Below are 19,593 nucleotides of genomic sequence, written 5' to 3'. Positions count from 1 at the left end.
TCAACGATCAAAATGCGCCGGAGTACAAATCGAAGGAACGAACTTGAGGATCGAAGCTCGCAACTCGAGCACGAAATTCACCTCCCAAATTTGTGGTGGCGTGTAGCTTCATGCACACACAATGTCCCATTCCTTCCATGCAACCAATCCTCACCCTCCACGTGGCACGTCCTTAATACCATTCCCTGCCACGTGGCAGCATCTATCACGCATGAATGGCCCCATTTCGACCCATCATTGCCCTCCTTAAGTAACACCCATTTAAACATCCTTGCCACCGGTCCCGAGCTTTCGAAACATTGCGCACACAAAATTAACGTGAAATCAATGTACATGACATTAGACTCCACACACACTTCATATGCATGTATACGTCTAATGCCTTTTTGTGTGGAGACTTTAATAACTCGCCTGCCATCCAAGACAATACCACTCATCGTTCTCACATGATCCCCACTGAGCTTCGACATTGGGAGGATATGCTTTCTTTCTTGCATGCAGAAGATTTATGGCTCTCAACAAAGGATAGAGATATGGGTTACACATACCGTCACAATGCCTTTACTCATTATTGGGCTCGACTTGACAGATGGTATTTGTTGCATGCTCAGCAGTATGCTAGTTTCACATGTACACTATGGGTTGATCATTCCCTCTTGCTATCTGATCACTTTCCAGTATGCTTGACATTATCTATAGCACGTTTGACAGATGATATGCCTTTTTTTGGTCGTCGCCTACTCCATGTTAATAGTGCTTATTTGCTTCATCAACAATTTCAGAACATGGTGAGAGTGGCTGTCCGCCCCCTCCTCTTACACGCTCAGGAGGACATGGATTTCGCTTGGATCAGTCTTGCCCATCGCTTGCAGGCTGTTATTCAAGATTATGGACGGAGTTACATGGAAAACCTCATGCTTAAGCTGAAATGGGCTCAATCTCACAAGCAACAAATGGATGTAATCAGCTCTTATAGGCAGCTCACCTCCTCTGAACAGGATTCTTGCGCTTATGCGGTTCATATCATCCATCAAAATGATCTTCGCAAATTAAAGAAGTGGCAAATCCGAGCTCGCATGAAACCCCTTTTGGATAAGGGCTGCTCCTCCAAAGCCTTCTTTAAAAGCCTGCATGCGGATAGGCGAAAGGAGGATATTTGCAGGATCAGGCAAGATGATGGCACCTGGACCACCTCCAAATCAGAATTGGAATCGCAATGCTCTAGTCATTTCCAACATCTCTTTTCTCCTCAGCCTGATTATTCGATGCAAGTAAATGCAGCTAGGTCTCAATTTCTTATGCATGTTCAGCCTATATTGTCTCGGGAACAGGCTCATGCATTGGAGCAGCCCTTTATGCTTAATGAACTGGATGATGCTTTGAGTCATTTACGTAAAGGCAGCTCTCCTGGTTGGGATGGATTGACTGTTGAATTTTTTCGTGCATTTTGGGGTGATCTCAAGAACACTCTTCTTCTTATGATCAATCATGCTTGGGCAGAACAATCTCTTCCTCCTTCTTGGAAACATGGCCTTGTCAAATTGATCCCCAAAAAAAGGTTGTGTGAGACAATGGCTGATTGGCAGCCCATATCTCTTATGCCAGTCATTTACAAACTCATTGCCAAAATGATTGTCCTCAGGGTTCGATTTATCTTGCAAGCAGGTTTTCATCCCAAGCAGTATGGGTTTGTTCCCAGAAGGCAGATTACTGACAATATCTCCAATGTTTTGCTTGCAATTGAGTATGCCAAATATTCTAAACAAGATGTTCTCATTCTGCAAGTGGACATTGCGAAAGCATTTGATACTGTCCATTGGGATTTTATTTCTCAGACTATGCATCAATTGGGATTTGGCCCTCGGCTGGTCCATATTATTTACTGGTTCTATTCTCATGCCACTGCGCAGTGTTTGCTTGGTAGTGGGTTGTCAAGGACATGGACTATGACCCGTTCAGTGAGACAGGGTTGCCCTCTTAGTTCGCTACTGTATGCCATTGCTACTCATCCGTTATTGTTGCATATGGACCATCTTGCAGATACAAGGCAGCTTCATGGCTTGCAAATTCTAGGGGCACAGTCGTTTCTTGCACAGGCATATGCTGATGATTCATATTTCATGCCCAGGAATTCTCAAAGTGACCTCTCTCATTTGATGCATACTCTGAATGATTTTGGCATGGCTGCTGGACTGCATATCAACTTTCAGAAATCGAATCTTCTAGCATTGAAAGAAGCTGATTGGCATGCACTTCTCTGGCCAGGCCACATTATTTCTTCCCATACTATTGTGAGGCATTTAGGGTATCCCATTGGCTGGAATATTTCCCCTCAACAACAGCTCAGATGGGTGCTTCAAAAGATTAACAAGAAGCTGGAATACTGGCACTTGTCCACTTGGCCTCTACATGTTCGACTTCGGATAGTACAATCTATCATTATGGCATATGTGCAATTTTATTTGCCTCTTCTTCCCTGGTCTTTTAAGCATTTGGCTTCCTATATGTCCCAGGCTATGGAGATATTTTGGAAAAGCAAATCTCACAAAAAGGCTTCGCGACTACTTCCCATGTAGTCTGTTTGTTCTCCTAAGACTCATGGGGGACTAAATATTCTCAATCTTCGGTTTCATATGTTGGCAAGAAAGAGCACTATGATTGCTGATTTTTTTCAGCAAAAATAGCCATGAGCTATTATGTTAGCAGCTATGTGTGGAAACATGACGTCCCATGCATATGGGCATTGGATTACAGATCACTGGGAAGCAGTCATGACCACATTTCAAGGGAAAATTCCTGTCTATCCTGTTTCTACTGCTTTTATTCATGATTGGAAGAGAATTCTCTCTTATGCTAAATGGTCAGGTGCTTCTTCCCATCATGGTAATTCTCTTCGCTTGGAAAGCATCCATTGGAGCAAGGTGTTTGAATCGCCTCTTGCTTTACAGGCACCTATTAAAGCATATAATCTTATGAAATTGGGCATAAGATTTGTCGGAGATGTTGTGGATCAACATGGTTATGTGCTTTCATTTCCACAAGCTTGCAGGACATTCCCCTTGGGTTTGCATCATAGGCCCATTTGGAGAATACTTACAACTATGTTGCAGCCATTTGTTCCTGTTCCTCCACTGTTTGTACAGGACAGATTACTGGACTGGAATCTGACTTCCTTATCTCCTGCTACTTGTTCACTTTTAATGCATAATTTGGCCTCCTCGATGGTCTACAGATTTCTTCTTCTACCGTCATGGATTGATAAGCATGCCAACACTCTTTGGAATTTGGATAGGCCTTTATCTTGGTGGCGAGCTTTTTCTATTGGGGTGAAATTGGCAGCACGTCGTATTGCTTCCTCTTCCTACCCCCGTTGCTCTCATCACCGTGAGACAGTTCCCCATTTGTTATGGTCTTGCCCACACTCTCGAATATTGATCACTCATGTCTCTCATTTGCTGCAGCTTCGGTTTCCCTCTATCAAATTTGGGAAACTCTTTTGTATGTTTGGATGCTTCTCATCTCAGATGTCTCCATTCCTCCTTTTCTTTCACTGGGCTCGTTTTTGGGTACTATGGACTATTTGGACACAGAGATTGCATTTTAGAATGGGACAACAGTTTCCTCAGGCATATGCTTTCTTCAGAATGTCCCTCAAGTAATCTTTATATGATAGTTATGCTGCGAGGGACTTGGATGCTACTAGCCTTGAAGTGTTTTCTGACTGTTTTTGAGTTCTTCCATTAGGCTCTCTTTTGGAGTCTAATGTCATGTACATTGATTTCATGTTAATTTTATAGTTACTGGTTTCACAAAAAAAAGCATGTATACATCTAAAAACCATGCATATATTTATGGGATCTCGTAAGATTTTAGAGCCTTATTTATATGTATACATGTGCATGTATACATCTAAAAATCATGCACTTTGAATATGCTAGATGGAGACCAAAGGAGTGGTTCATAAACTAGGACCTGTTTAAATAAACTGTCAGCGAGAGTAATTTACAGAGGCTTGGTGGGTAATACTGGAGTTGCACAGGATCTGAACAAAGTTTGGGGCATGCGTAGGTCCCCTAAATGGTGGATGAGAGTCCTTAATAGTGTATGGAAGCACTGTAAAGTGAGACAGAGCAGTTTCTTCTTGTTTTCGAAAGATGCTACATAACTGGTTGCCACTGCGAGCTAAACTTATGAAAGGATTCGTGGTCAATCCACCCTGCCCCCTATGTGGAAAAGCAGTGGAACATGCTCTACATGTGTTTTGGCTATGCTCTGGCTATGTCCAACCACGAGGCCTTTATGGTGCAAGGTGGAGGCGGCAATAAGGAAAGCGCAGTTGATGTCGAATTTCAGGCTAGGTGGAAATTGGAAGCGGGGGGTCCTGAGTGATACCTTAGGATTACCATCTATCTTGGTGGCATGTTGGTAGGATATTAGAGCTGTGGTGGTTAAAACAGTGTGGTCAGTCCGGAAGAGACTTTGCTTTGGTAAACTACCTCCTCAAGGCTTTACAGAATCAGCAATGGTGCTTTATTGCAAAAATTCACTACTCGATTTTTTGAGTATATTGTTCAAAAGTGATTCACTGGTTGCTCAATCCTTGAAGGACATGGTGGGTTTTTAACTGGTGTAAATAACATCCCTTGTGGAGATGAGTCTAGGTGCTAAATTTAGCATGGGTTTTTAACTGGTGTAAATAACATCCCTTGTGGAGATGAGTCTAGGTGCTAAATTTATGTATGTATGGAATCTTGTAAGATTTTAGAGCCTTATTTGACCTTACAATCCTTATGAAATAAGGACCTCACAACTATATTACATTGGGGCCTATTGAGCTTGCAACCACATTAGACAAGTGTTGTGGGAAGTGTAACACAAAATCTTGTCAACAAATGTTTGAAGTTTGCAAATGCCTATAAATTTGTAAATTAAGAATTTGTTGAAGAAGATTAAAAACATCTACACATAATGCAAAATATACAAAATCAAACCAAGAAGTAGACTTATACCTTTGTCCTTCTTTAGTTGTTATCTCTTAATTTTGAGAGTATAAGAGCACCATGTGGACACCATGTGGGACCTAAACGAAAATACAAGATACTTAAAATGTTGTAGAAAATTCTTAAGATAGCATAGTTCAATACAATGTAGTGTTCTCTCTATGAGGTTATAGAGAAGGGTAGTGCCATTCTATATCACTTCATAGAAAGAATGGCACTAGTGCCATTCTCCACAACCTCATAGGAAGAATCACACTTGCACGATTCTCCACAACCTCGTTTGAGCATTCTCCCCCTAGTGTTTTTATGGAGAATGGCACAGTGGCATTCTCCACAACCTCACTGGGAGAATGGCAGCAGTGTCATTCTCCACAATCTCGCAAGGAGAATCACACTAGTGCCATGCTCCGCTCTCATATGAGGTTGTGGAGTATGGTACTAGTGCCATTCTCCCTATGAGTTTATGGAGAATGGCACTATTTTGATTTTATATCACCACATGGGGAGAGTGGCACTATTGTCATACTCCATAACCTCATAGGGAGAATGACACTAGTACCATTGTCTACAATCTCATAGTGGCGAGAATGGCACTAGGTCCATTCTCCACAAACTCATATGGGGTTATGGAGAATGGCACTACTACCATTTTTGTATCACCAGAATGGCACTAGTGTCATTCTCCATAATATCATATGAGGTTGTGTACAATGGTTCTAGCACCATTCTCCCTATGAGATTATGGAGAAAATGGCACTACTGCCATTCTATATCACCTCATAGGAAGAACGGCACTAGTGCCATAATCGACAACCTCATAGGGAGAATAACACTAGTACCATTCTCCATAACATCATATGAGGTTGTGTAGAATGGCACTAGCACCATTCTCTGTATGAGACTAGTGCCATTCTCTTATGAGGTTGTGGACAATGGCACTAGTTCTCCCTATGAGGTTGTCAAGAACAACACTAGTGTCATTCTCCCTATGACTTGATATAGAATGGCAATAGTGCCATTCTATATCAACTCATAGGGAGAATGACACTAGTGCCATTCTCGACAACCTCGTAGGGAGAATGTCACTAGTGCCATTCTCAGCAACCTCATAAGGAGAATGTCACTAGTGCCATTTACCATTGCAAAGTTTAAATTCATTATGAGGATATGAGAATGGCACCAGCGGCATTCTCCCTATAAGGTTGTGTAGAACGGCACTAGTGGCATTCACAAGAACCTTGTATGACGAATGGTATTAGTGCCATTCTCCACAACCTCATAGGGAGAATGTGCATTCTCCTTATGAGTTTGTGGAGAATGTGGAATTCTCCCTATGAGGTTGTTTATTGCCATTTTCCCTTCGAGGTGATACAAAATGGTGATAGTATCATCCTCCATAACCTCATAGAAGAAGGATAGTAGCATCCTTAACCTCATATGAGCTTATGGAGAATGGCAGTGCCATTCTCCCTTTGAGGTTGTGGGTAATGCAACTAGTGCCATTCTTCCTATGAGGTTATGGGAATGCCACTAGTGCCATTCTCCATAATCATATGGGGATATGAGAATGGAAGCAGTGGCATTCTCCCCATGAGGCTATGGAGAATGGCACTATTACCATCCTCCATAACCTCGTGGAGAAAATGTCATTATTTCCACTCTCCATATCCCAAAAGGAAATTGGCACTAGTGCCATTATCACCAAGGGGTTATGGAATCAAAGATGGGAAGGCAACTAGTGGCATGATCCCCTTTAGTCTAAGGTGAATGGCACCAATTCCATCCCCTGTGAGTTAAGTGCAATGTCACTAATACCATTCTTTATCACTCCAAAGGTGAGAATGACACCAAGACCAATCTCCATAACCTCAGTCCCCTAGGAGCATGACATTACATGGCTCTACTTGTTTATTTGTTCAAGGGTTTTGAGCTTGTTTATTAAACCTCTTTGGATTGGTTTGAAGAAATTCTTTTGGTTGTAATATGTGCAAATTTTATTTTCTATAATTGAAATGATAGGGATGGCTACTAGATGTGGGGACAAGGTCAAGATGTTTATGGGAATGAAATGGTTGCAATTGGTACTACTTGTGTAATAAACCCAAATGGCTATTGTAGTGGTGTGAAGATTAGGCTAAATAATGTATAAGTGATAGTTGAGAAATGTATCAATAATGACAAAATATAGAATGGAATCATATGTTTTCTCTCAAACCTTGAAAGAAAAGATGTAGAGCTTGGTGGAATTTTAAGCATAAAAGATTTAAATCATGGCAAATGTGTCAAATGTTTATTTTTATTGGGGCATAAAAGCCTTCAATACCAACTGTGGATCCAATGAATATTGGTGAAGCACTTTGGAGTGTTGTCACATGGCTTAATACCTCTCTAGAATGTCTTGGTGTTGCTTTAGATGAGCCAATAGCTCAACAGGTTGTAGAAAGTAAGCCTAAGCAACCTTATGTTGAGGAAATGCTAATTTCTTCATTAGAAACTAACAACTACATTCATGAATCTTGGAAGGAGAAAAATGTTTTCTTGTGGGATAACGACATGACACATACCATTGGGGAGGGTGTGATGTTTCCCAGATGACTCTATAAACTTAGATCTATTAGGTGACGATTGCATTGGTGTGGGTGTTGACAGGAATGAACAAAGTATAGCCAATGCCTTAGAGTCTTCTATGCAAGACATCAATTATCTCAGCCTACTTAATAGGCCCATTAAGAAGATTACCATGCTGGATGAAAGCCCATTGCAACAATATGTGACCATGGACCAAGATGCTAGTATAGATGAGGTGGTCGACAATGGAATGTTTGAAATGAATGCTCCACCTTCAAAGAAAGTAAGATAAACTTTCATTTAGAGGAAGCCTAAGCGAAAAGAGTCTCCAACTTCAATGTTCGAAATGTCAGTGGAATTGGTGCAGCAAGTTTCTTCCATTGAATGTTATGAAAGTAGTTGTTGCCAACATGCCACGAGAGATGTTTATAAAAGGAAGGAATAATTTTTGGGGCAGCTCCTTGGAATCTCATACAAACTTTGGATATGATATGTTTTCAATGGCTTAGCACATGGCTGGGAGGGTCAATCTTGTATATGATATGTCGATGGCTTGACATTGTGACATGGTCGAGTGGTGTGTTGCAAAGCATGGTACAAGATACGCCAAACACCAAGAATATCATTTTATCAATATAGGGAGAAATTTGGGAATCGTATGCAATGATATGTGCGAGACGACATGTTTATAACTTTGACTAATGGGAAGGCATGAGACCACATAGAGAGTAAGTGTCTCAACTTTGAAGATGAGCTATGCCATTTATGTTGGAGTGGCCATGGATGGAGTTAATACCTTTGAACAAGAATCCACGTCTTGGTGTACCTTCATTGGAGGTAGAGGTAAGCATCAAAATAAGGATTATATAGAGGCTAGTGCCAGGGAGCATCAATATGGACATGGAATTAATGTTGAAGGAAGCGATGTCCCAAGTTTCCGATGATGGAGGCCATAGCAAGATGCTACATAAATTGTGAGTTATGTATTTCAAATATCACAGCAAATCTCTAATCAATTGCAAAATAAGCTTTAAGTTGTGTATCGGGTTTACAAGTCTTCATACCTTTTATGTGCCATACAATGATCAGCCCATCAAAAGAAACATCCAAAGGAAGGCAAGATTTATCCTAAAATTCAACAAATCTGTATACAAACTCTCAAACTCGCAAGGAGATTGACAATGTAAACATGAAGATTCCACACATAGTTACTATATGAATTATTATGAATAGTTTATAAACTAAGGAAATGAGTAATGACAAGAAGTAGTCTAACTACATCATTATAAAGTTTTACAAAGAACTAATAACACTCACTCTTCACTCACACTTAGTCACTTACACACTCAAGGATGCTCACAAACCACATAAATCTTTAAAACCTCATAATTTGAGCATAGGTTGTTAGAATGAGAAGCTTTTTAAAGCTACTCAAAGAAGAGGATAACATCTATATTGTGCACAAACACAATGCCTTAGCAAAGGAAGAGAAATCTGTGATAGCTTGAAAAATTATGAAGAGGGAAAGGAAACGAGTCACGAAGATGAAGAGAGGACATAAATAATGGACACATTATTAAACATATATGCCATAAAATGTAATGGTGATGTTTAAAATCAAAGCATGGAGGCAATTGGACATGCCATCATCATGGATGAAGTTTTCAAGTTAGTTTAATTAAGAAGTGAAACTTTCATATTGATATCGAAGGCATTTATCCCCTAATACAAATAAGCATTTGAAACATTTGCCACGATTTGAAACTTTTATGCAAAAAATTCTTAAATTCTACCAAGCTCTACATCTTTTCTTTCAAAGTTTGAGAGAAAATATATAATTCCATATTGTATTTTGTTAATGTTATGAAAGTGAAATAGCTATCTACCTTAGTAGACATTAAAACATTATTATTATGTTATATGCCAATGGTGTAACATGTATTTGTATTTATGATGGACACCGACCGATTTGTTATGGCGGTGGATCATCTGAGTAGATAGGACTAGTCGAGTTGGAGCCACTGCTTCAGATGGCATCGAATTTGGACATGTGATACTTATTCTATTAATAAAAATGTGCACACACGTGTCTAGGTCCTAGGGGCAATAGGAAGGGAAGGGTGCATTAAGGTGCATTGAATGGTAGATGCATGGGTCATAGGCTAAGGGTAGGTGTAAATGGGAAGATGGAACTTGAGTGATCTCAAGGGACATTAATGAAAGGGTATCACCCTTTCATTGTGAATCTCATGTTGCATTCTCTCTACCACATTGCATTCATCTGTCATCTCTCTCCCACCTTGCATGTAGGTCGAAATAGAAATAAGTACTCTCATGAGGGTGCTCTTCCCCATTGGAGGGCCAATCGGCATTCAAATTCTGCATGCATTGCACACATTTGCATTCTCGGAAAGTATGGATTTTCACACCACCACTAAAAGAGTCCTCATTCACTATCAAACTTGTCATCTTTCTTTTTGTTAAGCATGCCTTTTCTAGGACTGTCTTTTTTTAAGCACTTACCCTTGCTTTACACAATAAAGTCTTTATCCTTATTGCTATCATTGTCGTAGATTTTTGCCTCAATCTCCTCCTATACCAACATAGCCCCTTGCTCTTCGAAAGTGAGTGGCCTTGACATTTTGGAGGTTGTAATATTGGTCACAAAGTTTGTAAAGCTCTTTGGTAACATATTCGGCACAATCATAGCCAATTGGACTGGGTCCCACTTATGACCAATTGCTACTAGTTGATTCCTCACCACCTCCACTCTCATGAGGTAGTCATGCAGGAAATCTCCCTCCTCCCTCCTCATGGTGAATAGGTGAGTTTGGAGGTTGACAATCCTCATAGACGTGCTCATGGTGTCCTTACCGGATCTTGTTTGGGCCATAAATGGTGCGGCTGTCCCTAACTGAACTGATCCCCCCAACTTCTGGAAACGAACTATCCCCTCACGCCGCAAGGTGTAAAGACCAGCGGGTGAAGACAGGAGCCGACCTGATGCGCGATGAAGGGAGGGAGCAACTAGTGGAGTATGGTACTACCACCAATCCGAGGTAGGGTCAAAATTCCACCCAAAAAAAAAAAAACGAATTTTGCAAAATAACCCTCTGTCTCAGGAAAGAATGTGAAGCTCTGATACCAATGTAGTGGGAGATAGACTATCCTCACTCTCTCTCCTGCCCAATACTAACTGCAACTGTAAGATGATGCACTCAACACACAAAGTGAGCTGTGGATGTGAGTGAGAGAATCAGAGGGAGAGAATGTAGTGGACCTCCGAAGAGGAAATAGATACAACTGAATAATGAATGCCCAAAGGGCTGAATACAACTATATGGAGGGGCTGAAACCCTCACTGCAAACTAGAAGACTAGACTACCTAGAGAAGGTGAATCCTCACTAGATCCCTGAAGAGGCTGAGGCTACCCTGTTGGTCTGCTACGGGGAGGCCTAACTCTTGCTGCTCTGAAGGCTTGAAGGCCTGAGGAGTGGATGAAGAATGAGGGCCAAAGGCTGCCCTTTTATAGGCTGATAGGTCAGCCTGGCCAACTTGGTCAACATCGACCGTTGACCTGGTCGACTGGTCAACGCCGACCGTTGACCAAGTCGAGCAAAAAAGTCAACGTTCACCTAAAAGTCAATGTTGACCATTGACTTTTGACCAAAAAGTCGCCTCTTCATTTTTTGACCTGCGATGATGTGGCGTTGACTGCCTGTTGACTGTGTGCTGATTGCGCAAGGCTGCCTGAATGGTTGTACGGACGTCTACGTGGCCGTTGACTTTGCTGCCTGCGTTGGCACTAGCTAGCATGGCCACGGGCGTGTGGATGCTTGTGACAATCCCCCTTCATTGTGGTGATCTCATGTAGCACTCTCTCTACCACCCCGGAATCTCTCTCTCACCTTCTCTCACCTTGCATAAGGGCAAACTGAAACAAGTACTCTCATGAGGGCGCTCTTCCATCATTGGAGGGCCCAATCAGCATCAAAATTATGCATGCATTGCACACATTTGCATTCTTGTAAGTCTGGTTCTTCATAATGCATATGCAACACCTCTCCTCTCAAACAGGTCCCTTAAGGAGAGAGTGTACTATATTATTTATGTACTAAAAGTTTGGAGTGAAGAACTTATGTCAGTAACACATTGTTCATATTGTCTACATATCATATATGCTTCAATGCAATGATCGTATCGTATTAATAATATGCAGATTACAAGAGCAAATTTCAGAAATTTCAAGAAGCGAGCATCTACAAAAATTACCAAATGTCTCAAACTGCAGTTCACAGAGATCACAAAACTTTTAAGGGCAGTTCATTATATATATTATAGACTTTAATTTGGCAACAGCTTCATCGTCTCATAAGGCAACTCACTTAACACCAATCATAACGCCACTCACTTTCATCCTCCAAGTACACACCTCTCCAATCTTTCAAGCATTCTACCTAACCGGGGTGCACAAGTGTCACCAGTGGTCCCCACAAATACACTTTCCGAACCCTGCTGATGAGCATGCGGTTTGCATCCCTGACAACAACAGTTTTCCAGCTCTATGTTTGATACAAGTGTAGTGGCTGCATGACAGTCAACATAAACCCTTTCTTTGCATCATCCTATAAGTCCTATGGCAAAATGCTCACCTTTGCCATACGTTCCTCCCACAACGGAATTACATACATATCTTTGCTTTGGGAATGTCCTGCATTCCCCACCACAACGGTATGTTCACAGTTCTGTCAACTTCAGACCAACTCTGTCTTGGCTTCTTCCATGCTTGTACTTTTAATGCCATCTCCTCAAGCTTCTGCCCGTCCTCGTCCATATGAGCATCTGCGTAGATATTAGACATCAAAACATAAGCTGCAGGATCCTTTTCATCCAATCGCACTGCATGTTCAAAGGCCTGTCTTCCAAGCTCCACATTACCCCACTTTTGACAAGCAGCCAACACAGTATGCCACATCACAATATCAGGTTGGAAAGGCATTTTCTCCAATGTCGCTACTGCCTGGTCTAATTGGCCTGCACGGCCAAAGAGATCAATCATGCAAGTGTGGTGCTCAATAGTCGGAGTTAGCCCATAGTCTTTGATCATGGCCTCAAAGTACTTCTGACCCTTGTCCACTAGACCCACATGACTGCAGACGCTAAGAACACTAGCAAATGTGACCCCGTTTGGCTCTAATCCTTCCCTCCTCATCCCTTCAAGCAAGTCAAAAACAATTTCACTTTCTCCTAGCTGGGCATATGCTGCAATTAGTGCACTCCATGCAACTACATCTCGAACTGAAAGCTTGTCAAAGACGTCCTGGGCTTTCGCAACTGAGCCACATTTGGCATACATGTCGACCAAAATGTTTCCCACAAATGGATCTCTTTCCAACCCCATTCTGGCAATCTTTGCATGTATTTTTTGGCCCTTGTCTATGGCTCCTATGCTGCCACAAGATTTCAAGCTGCAAACGAATGAGATGGCATTTGGAGACACACCTTGCCGTTGCATCTGTTCAAAATGGTTCAACGCTTCCTCACTAAGCCCGTGCTCTGCATATCCTGTGATTAGTGCATTCCATGAGATTACATCTCGAACTGGCAGCTTGTCGAACACTTCCCATGCTTTTGCAAGGGAGCCACATCTGGCATACATATCAACCACGGTGTTGCCAACAAAAGGGTCTCTTTCCCACCCCTTATTGGCAATCTCAGTGTGTATTTCCTGGCCCTTGTCTGTGGCACCTGTGCTACCACAAGCTTTCAAGCAGCAAACAAATGTGACAGCATTTGGAGATACACCATCCGATTGCATCTGCTTAAAACAGTTCAGCGCTTCCTCACCAAGCCCATGTTCCACATATCCTGCAATTAGTGCAGTCCACAAGACTACATTTCGAATTGACAGCTTATCAAACACCGCCCTTGCTTTGGCAAGAAAACCACATTTAGCATACATATCCACCAAAGTGCTGCCAACAAAAGGGTCACCTTCCAACCCCTTTCTAGCAATCTCTGCATGTATTTCTCGGCCCTTGTCAACAGCTCCTGCGCTGCCACAAGCTTTCAAGCTGCAAACAAACGTAACAGTATTTGGAGACACCCCCTCTAGCTGCATCTGTTCAAAACAGTTCAGCGCTTCCTCACCAGGTCCATGTTCAGCATATCCTAGGATTAGCGCATTCTGCGAAACTACGTCTCGCGCTGGAAGTTTGTCAAACACTTCCCTTGCTTTTGCAAGCAAGCCACATTTGGCATACATATCGACCAAGGTATTACCAACAAAAGGGTCTTTTTCCAACCCCTTGCTGGCAATTTCAGCATGTGTTTCTTGGCCTCTTTCCACATTTTTCAGCCTAGCACAAGCCTTCAATAGGGCCACAAAAGTAAATGTGCTAGGATGTACACAAACCTCTTGCATTTTCTGGTACAGGTTGAGGGCCTGCTGTGAATCCCCACATTCAACATAACCCATGATGAGAGAAGTCCAAGAATGTTCATTCTGAAAAACCAACCTGTTAAAGACCTGCACAGCATCACAGATGCTCCCACATTCCACCAACATTGGGACAAGGTAGTTCCCAAGAGATATATGAGCTTCCAGCCCACTTTTGCATATGTAGGCATACAAGCGCTTGGCATAAGCTCGGTTTTTCTCTTTTCTGCACTTCTGCAAGATGTATATAAAGCTCTCAAGTGAACGTGGCTGGGGCGTCCGTTCCAAGCAAACGAATGCTTCCTCTAAGCTTAGCATCTCCCATCCATTGTTGTCTCGCACCTCTAGTCGTTCAGATTGGTTCACCAGTACTCCAGACCTAACGCTGGACTTGATACTAATTACTAAGCTACGGTCTTGAGATGAAGGGGCCTGACCAATGGTTGCTGTGGCCCCCTGCATTCCCTTGCTTCCCGATTCTGGTTGCACCCAACCTGGACTGTCTATCCATAGTGCCTCTTTGATAGCTCTATGCTGCAAATCTGGAGCTCTTGGGTTCGCCTGTTAAAACTCATAATAGGCTCGTCAGACTAGCCAGCAATTTTTTAGAGCCTTGCTTGTGCAAATCATTTTGTCGCACACTTACTTGGCCCTTTTGGTTGTCCCACGTTTTGAAGGGATCCGCAAGGCACACTTGGCATGAGAGCTCTGCGAAGCATGGCGAAGATGGAAAGCAAACACACGAAGAGTGAGGATGCTTGACACCAGAATTTGAGGTCTGCCATGCAGAACCTGAACTGAAGCTTGTTGAGGTACTTCCGATAGAGCCCTCCACCAGGGGTTTAAAGATCAGAAAACTCCAGTCCTGGTGGACGATCGATCCAGTGTCTGCGTGACTGATTCCCGCCTCCAGGAAAGCCATCCCATGCAGTACCAGCTTCACAAGAAGCTGCTCCGAATGTTCCGCCTTCAGAAAGGCCTGCATTCGACGGAGGAAAGGGCTGCATAGCCGACCTTCGAAGAGACTGGTTGCCCTGTCTTGAAAGCCAACTCTCTCACTCACCTGAAGATTGTAACAAGCTTTTAGAGTGCGACTACCAACAGTGTTTTTGGCCTAGCTTAAATTTTTTTTGGCTTAGCATTCCTTGAAAACTAATTTGGGGCATTGAATGAATGCTCGCAATAACCCACTCGAGGAACCGACTCCCCGGGCTGATGTATTGTCCTGGCTTAGGCTTCTTCAAAGCTTTCATCATTTACCTGCTTGAGCCTTGAAGCTTCACAGGCTACTCGGTTGATGTATAGGTGCCCCTTGGGGGTACGTCAACGATTCTACCTTGTGAGGGAAAAATCGAGAGATTTGTTTTCTCAATTGTTTTGTCACGTGTTTATTGGTACATGTGTCCTTGGATGCCAATATTTATTGTGCAATAGTGGGTGTAGCTTATTCCTCAGGTCTTCCATGCGCAACAGGTCTTGGTGGTCTTCGGTGCATGTTTTGGTTGTCTTCGAAGCTTGTTTCTCGAGCTCTAGGCGATGTTCAGATCCTCTTCCATGCAGAGCATAAAAATGGCTATCTTCGGAGGTGTTGGATTCCAGGCAGGTCGTGGTGGTCTTCGTCAGGTTTATGAAATACTTGTACTTCCTGCAAGCTTAGGTCCACTTGAATAAGCAATTATCCATTTGGATTTCAGGATTACGACTGCATAGATGTAGTTGACGAAAGGTTTAAAGATGCCCATTGGTGGTCGGAGTTCAGCAATATGTTCATGGGCTTGTACGAGCTTCGGAGGCATGTTGGCAGAAAACACTCAGAGGGAAAGAAGATGTAGAAATGCGGTAAGAGATTCACATCAACAGAAGTTGTGTGGAGAGCCAATCCGTCATAGATGTGGGGTGAAGTTTGCCTTCAAATGCAATCTAGTGGCTCACAAGAAGGCACATAGATGACAACAAGGTGGTAGAGGTTGATGATTTTCGCAAGTTTTGATCATCAACAGATTTTCACAAGTTTCGATCATTAGCAGAAGCTCACACTACCATTAGGTCGCGAGCGGGTGCATTGGCACAAAATTACAACTATATGATACTGGAAGCTGGTATCTATCTGAGCTGATCCTTTTCGAATTTTGTTAAGTGCGAGGTCTTCCAAAGCCATTCATCATGCACTCACGCATAGTAGAAGTTTAGGTCACAAAAAGTAGTCAAGTCATCAAGTTGGAAGGCTATCAAAATTCTTTGAAGCTGACTAGCAAAAGTGGTTCGCCAAAGGCACATTGCAATACACCGGCCTCTAGCAAGACTCTTCTTCTTTTCTTTTTCTATTCGATATCTCCATTCGTGGAAGACAAATTCCCACATTCTGATTGTGTTTCGGGGTACCCCAGTAGGCCTTATGAATGTTATTCGTCTTATTCAGACAAAAGAGAATGTCCATTATACTACCTTCAAAGCCTGCATAGCATTAGGTCAGAGAGCTTAGTCTTCACAAGTTACAATTTCTTCTTCGTAGGCCTAATGAACCTCATTCATCTTGCTATCTTTTTTGGGAATTTTTTTGTGCATCTACCCGTAGACCTATGCTTACTAAGCAAGATTCGAACTAGGGCGCCCTGCCATTTCAGCTGCCGCACTGCTCCTCTCCAAATGCAGGTGCGAACATTTAAAGTAGGCCATTTTTTGTGTCTGGAATGGCCAACTACAAATGCTTCCAGCTTGGAAATGACAAGCTGAGCCACCTTGCCAGAAGTCTCAACAATTTACAAAAGTGCAACAAATAGATGGATGCCACATGGCATAAGTGCAACAACAGGTGATGTGAGTTAGGCAACAACATGGCAATGCAACGACAGCATGATAGGCACGACATCAATTGCCATGAATGTGAATTGTGCAGTTGATTAGACATGTCAATTGAACAAATGCAAGATGTTAGCTTAATGGCATTGTGGTTGGGTAGCAATGATGGCTACCCCCAGCTACTTGCATGCCTAATTGTTGAAATGCCTTTTCATGGGACAATTGTGATTTAACTTTGCTATATTGTGGAGCTTAATGGTGAATGCGAAGTTTGTAGGCCAAGACGGGCTGTCATTTGAGTGCAATAGGATTTGTAGAGTGCGAACTATTGCTCCATGGTATACGAGTGAAGCATTAATAGACGATGCTAATGTAAAGTATGATCATGGCTCCATTATGAAAGAGTGAATGATTAATAGAATATGCGAATGTTGTTGTAAGCAAGCCTATTTTGAAGAGGCTGAATACACTCATCACATGATGTTAAATGTATCATATAAAATATTGGCTAATGTGCTAGCCTTGCACGTAAGTGATTTTATATTGATAATTATTGAGAATAAGAACATGGTTTTGTGCAAGGGAGGAGCAATTTTCAAAATGTTCTCAATGTCTCTTTAGTAATCAATTATGCTCAAGCATTGGGGTAGGAACCAATAATGTCAGGCATAGATTAAGATAAGGTTCATGACAATGTTAGATGGGAGTACATGTTAAAGGTAATAGAATATGTTGGATGGGGGTACATGTTAAAGGTGACAGACCATCTAGGGTTTGGTGAGGATTTTTTCTAAGTCTTCAATGTGACTCAAGTCTTTATGAAATATTTCTTGGAATAGATGGGAGATCAAACCTCTAGCTTATTTGAATCTCAAAAGGGCTACAAAAAGTTTCCACCAAGGGATGTTGTCTTGGATGAATTTGGGAAGTAAAGGAGGGCATGAGAGGTCCAATTAGTTAACAGATGTAGATGTACTGGCACTCATTGAATCACTATGCAATGCTGGTACGCCTCTATGAATCCCCAAATCTCCCACTAGCAGATCAAGCCATATAGCCTCCTTGCAACCCTTTGTGGCTGCAACATACTTGGCCTCTGTGGTAGACAAAGCAATGCACTTCTGTGCGCGAGACATCCACGACACTGCACCACTTGCAAAGGTGAACACATAACCAAAAGTCGATCTCCCGCTATCCACATGCCTTGCATAGTCTGAATCTGTGTACCCAAGTACACGCATCTCTCCTCTACCAAAGCAGATACACATCTCCTTGGTACCCTTCATGTACCTCATGATGAACTTAACTGCTACCTAAGGCCTCTTTCTTGGATTAGCCATATACCGGTTAACAACTCCCACTACAAATGCAATGTCTGGTCTTGTAGCAATCTTTCTTCAAAGCCTTCTAGCTGTACCATGTAAATTTCCTTATGCAAATCCCCATGTAAGAAAGCTGTCTTGACATCCATCTGCATAAGCTCCATATCCTTTGCTGTCACAAGTCTAAGTACACATCTAAGTGCGGTCATCTTCACAACCGGAGAGAAGATCTCATCAAAGTCCACACAGAAGTACTTGGTTGCTCAGTTATCACAATGACATGATCAGACACCCCTAATACAAGTAAGGGATATAATGTCCCACACTTGGCACCTCTTGCCAAAACCATAGAGCCCTTCTGACTTTTCCAACTCTGAAAACCAAAGGTGGTCTGAAAACCAAAATCATCTAGTGAACGGGCTAAAGTAAGACTCTTGGTCAGCTTAGGCGCATGTCTCACATTTTTCAAAACAAATGCGGACCCATTTGCAAAAGAAAATGTTATGTCACGTGCTCCCAGTATGTCAAATGCATAGTTATTTCCAAGATGCACACAACTTGTCTTTCCACTGTCGCAAGTGGAGAATCATTCCCTATGGGAAGTAACATGGAATGAAGCACCAGAATCCAAAATCCAATCCTAGGAATATGCAGCATTTGAAGTGGCAAGCAAGTCTGCAGGTAGACTAGACATGAAGAGAATGTCATTATCACTATTATCAATGACTGCATTGATCTCCACGATCTTCATTTTTCATTTGTCCTCCCTTGGACTCTCTTCCTTCTTATTTGCACCCCAATTTGCATTCTTTTTCTTATCCTTTTGCTCTTATTTTAGCTTGTCGCAATCCTTTTTCATGCATCCCTTCTTGCCACAATGGTAACACTTGATATTTCGTGCTCTGAATTTGCTATGAGACTTTCCTCTTTCTTGGGACTTCCCCCTTAACTGTGATCTGCCCCTTTGCACATTTAAGACTGCATCCTACTTGTTGCCATCCATAGACTTCCCAATGAACACAAGAGGAATATTGCCTTAGTCTCCGCATCGAAATTCATCTTTTGAGCCTGAAGCTGGCTGAAAATAATATTGAATTCATTCAATTGAGAAGCAATGGAGATCCCTTCCTTGATCTGCAACTCAAACATGACAAAGTGAGGATCGTACTCTCCTAGTCACTAAGACAACATTCTAATACAACACTTATCTAAGGAGGATGCAACCTAAGTGCAAAGATGATGAAGAGAGTGCTCATGACATGTATCTCAAGTCAATTAGGTTCCAAGATAGATTAGCTTGGACTCATAAAGAGAATCTTGAGATAGTGCAAAGTGCTTGATTGATATTACTTCAAATGAACCTCCTTTTTATAGGTGAGGGTACTTACATCCATTTTGCTTGCTCACATGTGGGATATCTCCTCCATGCCATGTGGCAGCTTACCCTTTGCTCATACCTTTGCT

At 42.2% G+C, this 19,593-nt stretch overlaps 1 protein-coding gene across 1 annotated transcript; it reads right to left on the bottom strand.

Moving 5' to 3' along the window:
• Positions 1-11,868: 11,868 nt before the first annotated feature.
• LOC147886132 (pentatricopeptide repeat-containing protein At3g16610-like) lies at positions 11,869-15,224 on the bottom strand. Its single transcript, XM_087395447.1, has 3 exons — positions 15,200-15,224; positions 14,655-15,071; positions 11,869-14,569 (listed from the first exon to the last, which is right to left on the bottom strand). Exons 2-3 carry the CDS (start codon positions 14,991-14,993, stop codon positions 12,251-12,253), a joined length of 2,658 nt encoding a protein of 885 aa, XP_087251573.1. The 5' UTR covers positions 14,994-15,071; positions 15,200-15,224; the 3' UTR covers positions 11,869-12,250.
• Positions 15,225-19,593: the final 4,369 nt, after the last annotated feature.

Source organism: Dipteris shenzhenensis, chromosome 24 (genome assembly GCF_047967505.1).
Source record: "Dipteris shenzhenensis isolate YYH24624 ecotype China chromosome 24, Dip_SZ_1.0, whole genome shotgun sequence".
In the NCBI taxonomy this organism is placed as follows: Eukaryota; Viridiplantae; Streptophyta; class Polypodiopsida; order Gleicheniales; family Dipteridaceae; genus Dipteris; species Dipteris shenzhenensis.
This window is presented reverse-complemented; position numbering and strand designations above follow the sequence as displayed.

What these genes read in the sequence shown, in the direction of transcription:
- LOC147886132 (XM_087395447.1), bottom strand. Translation starts at nt 14,993, where the DNA reads ATGCAGGCCTTTCTGAAGGCGGAACATTCGGAGCAGCTTCTTGTGAAG. An exon ending in GGGACAACCAAAAGGGCCAA is followed by an intron (nt 14,570 to 14,654) that starts GTAAGTGTGCGA and finishes GAGTTTTAACAG; the next exon opens with GCGAACCCAAGAGCTCCAGA.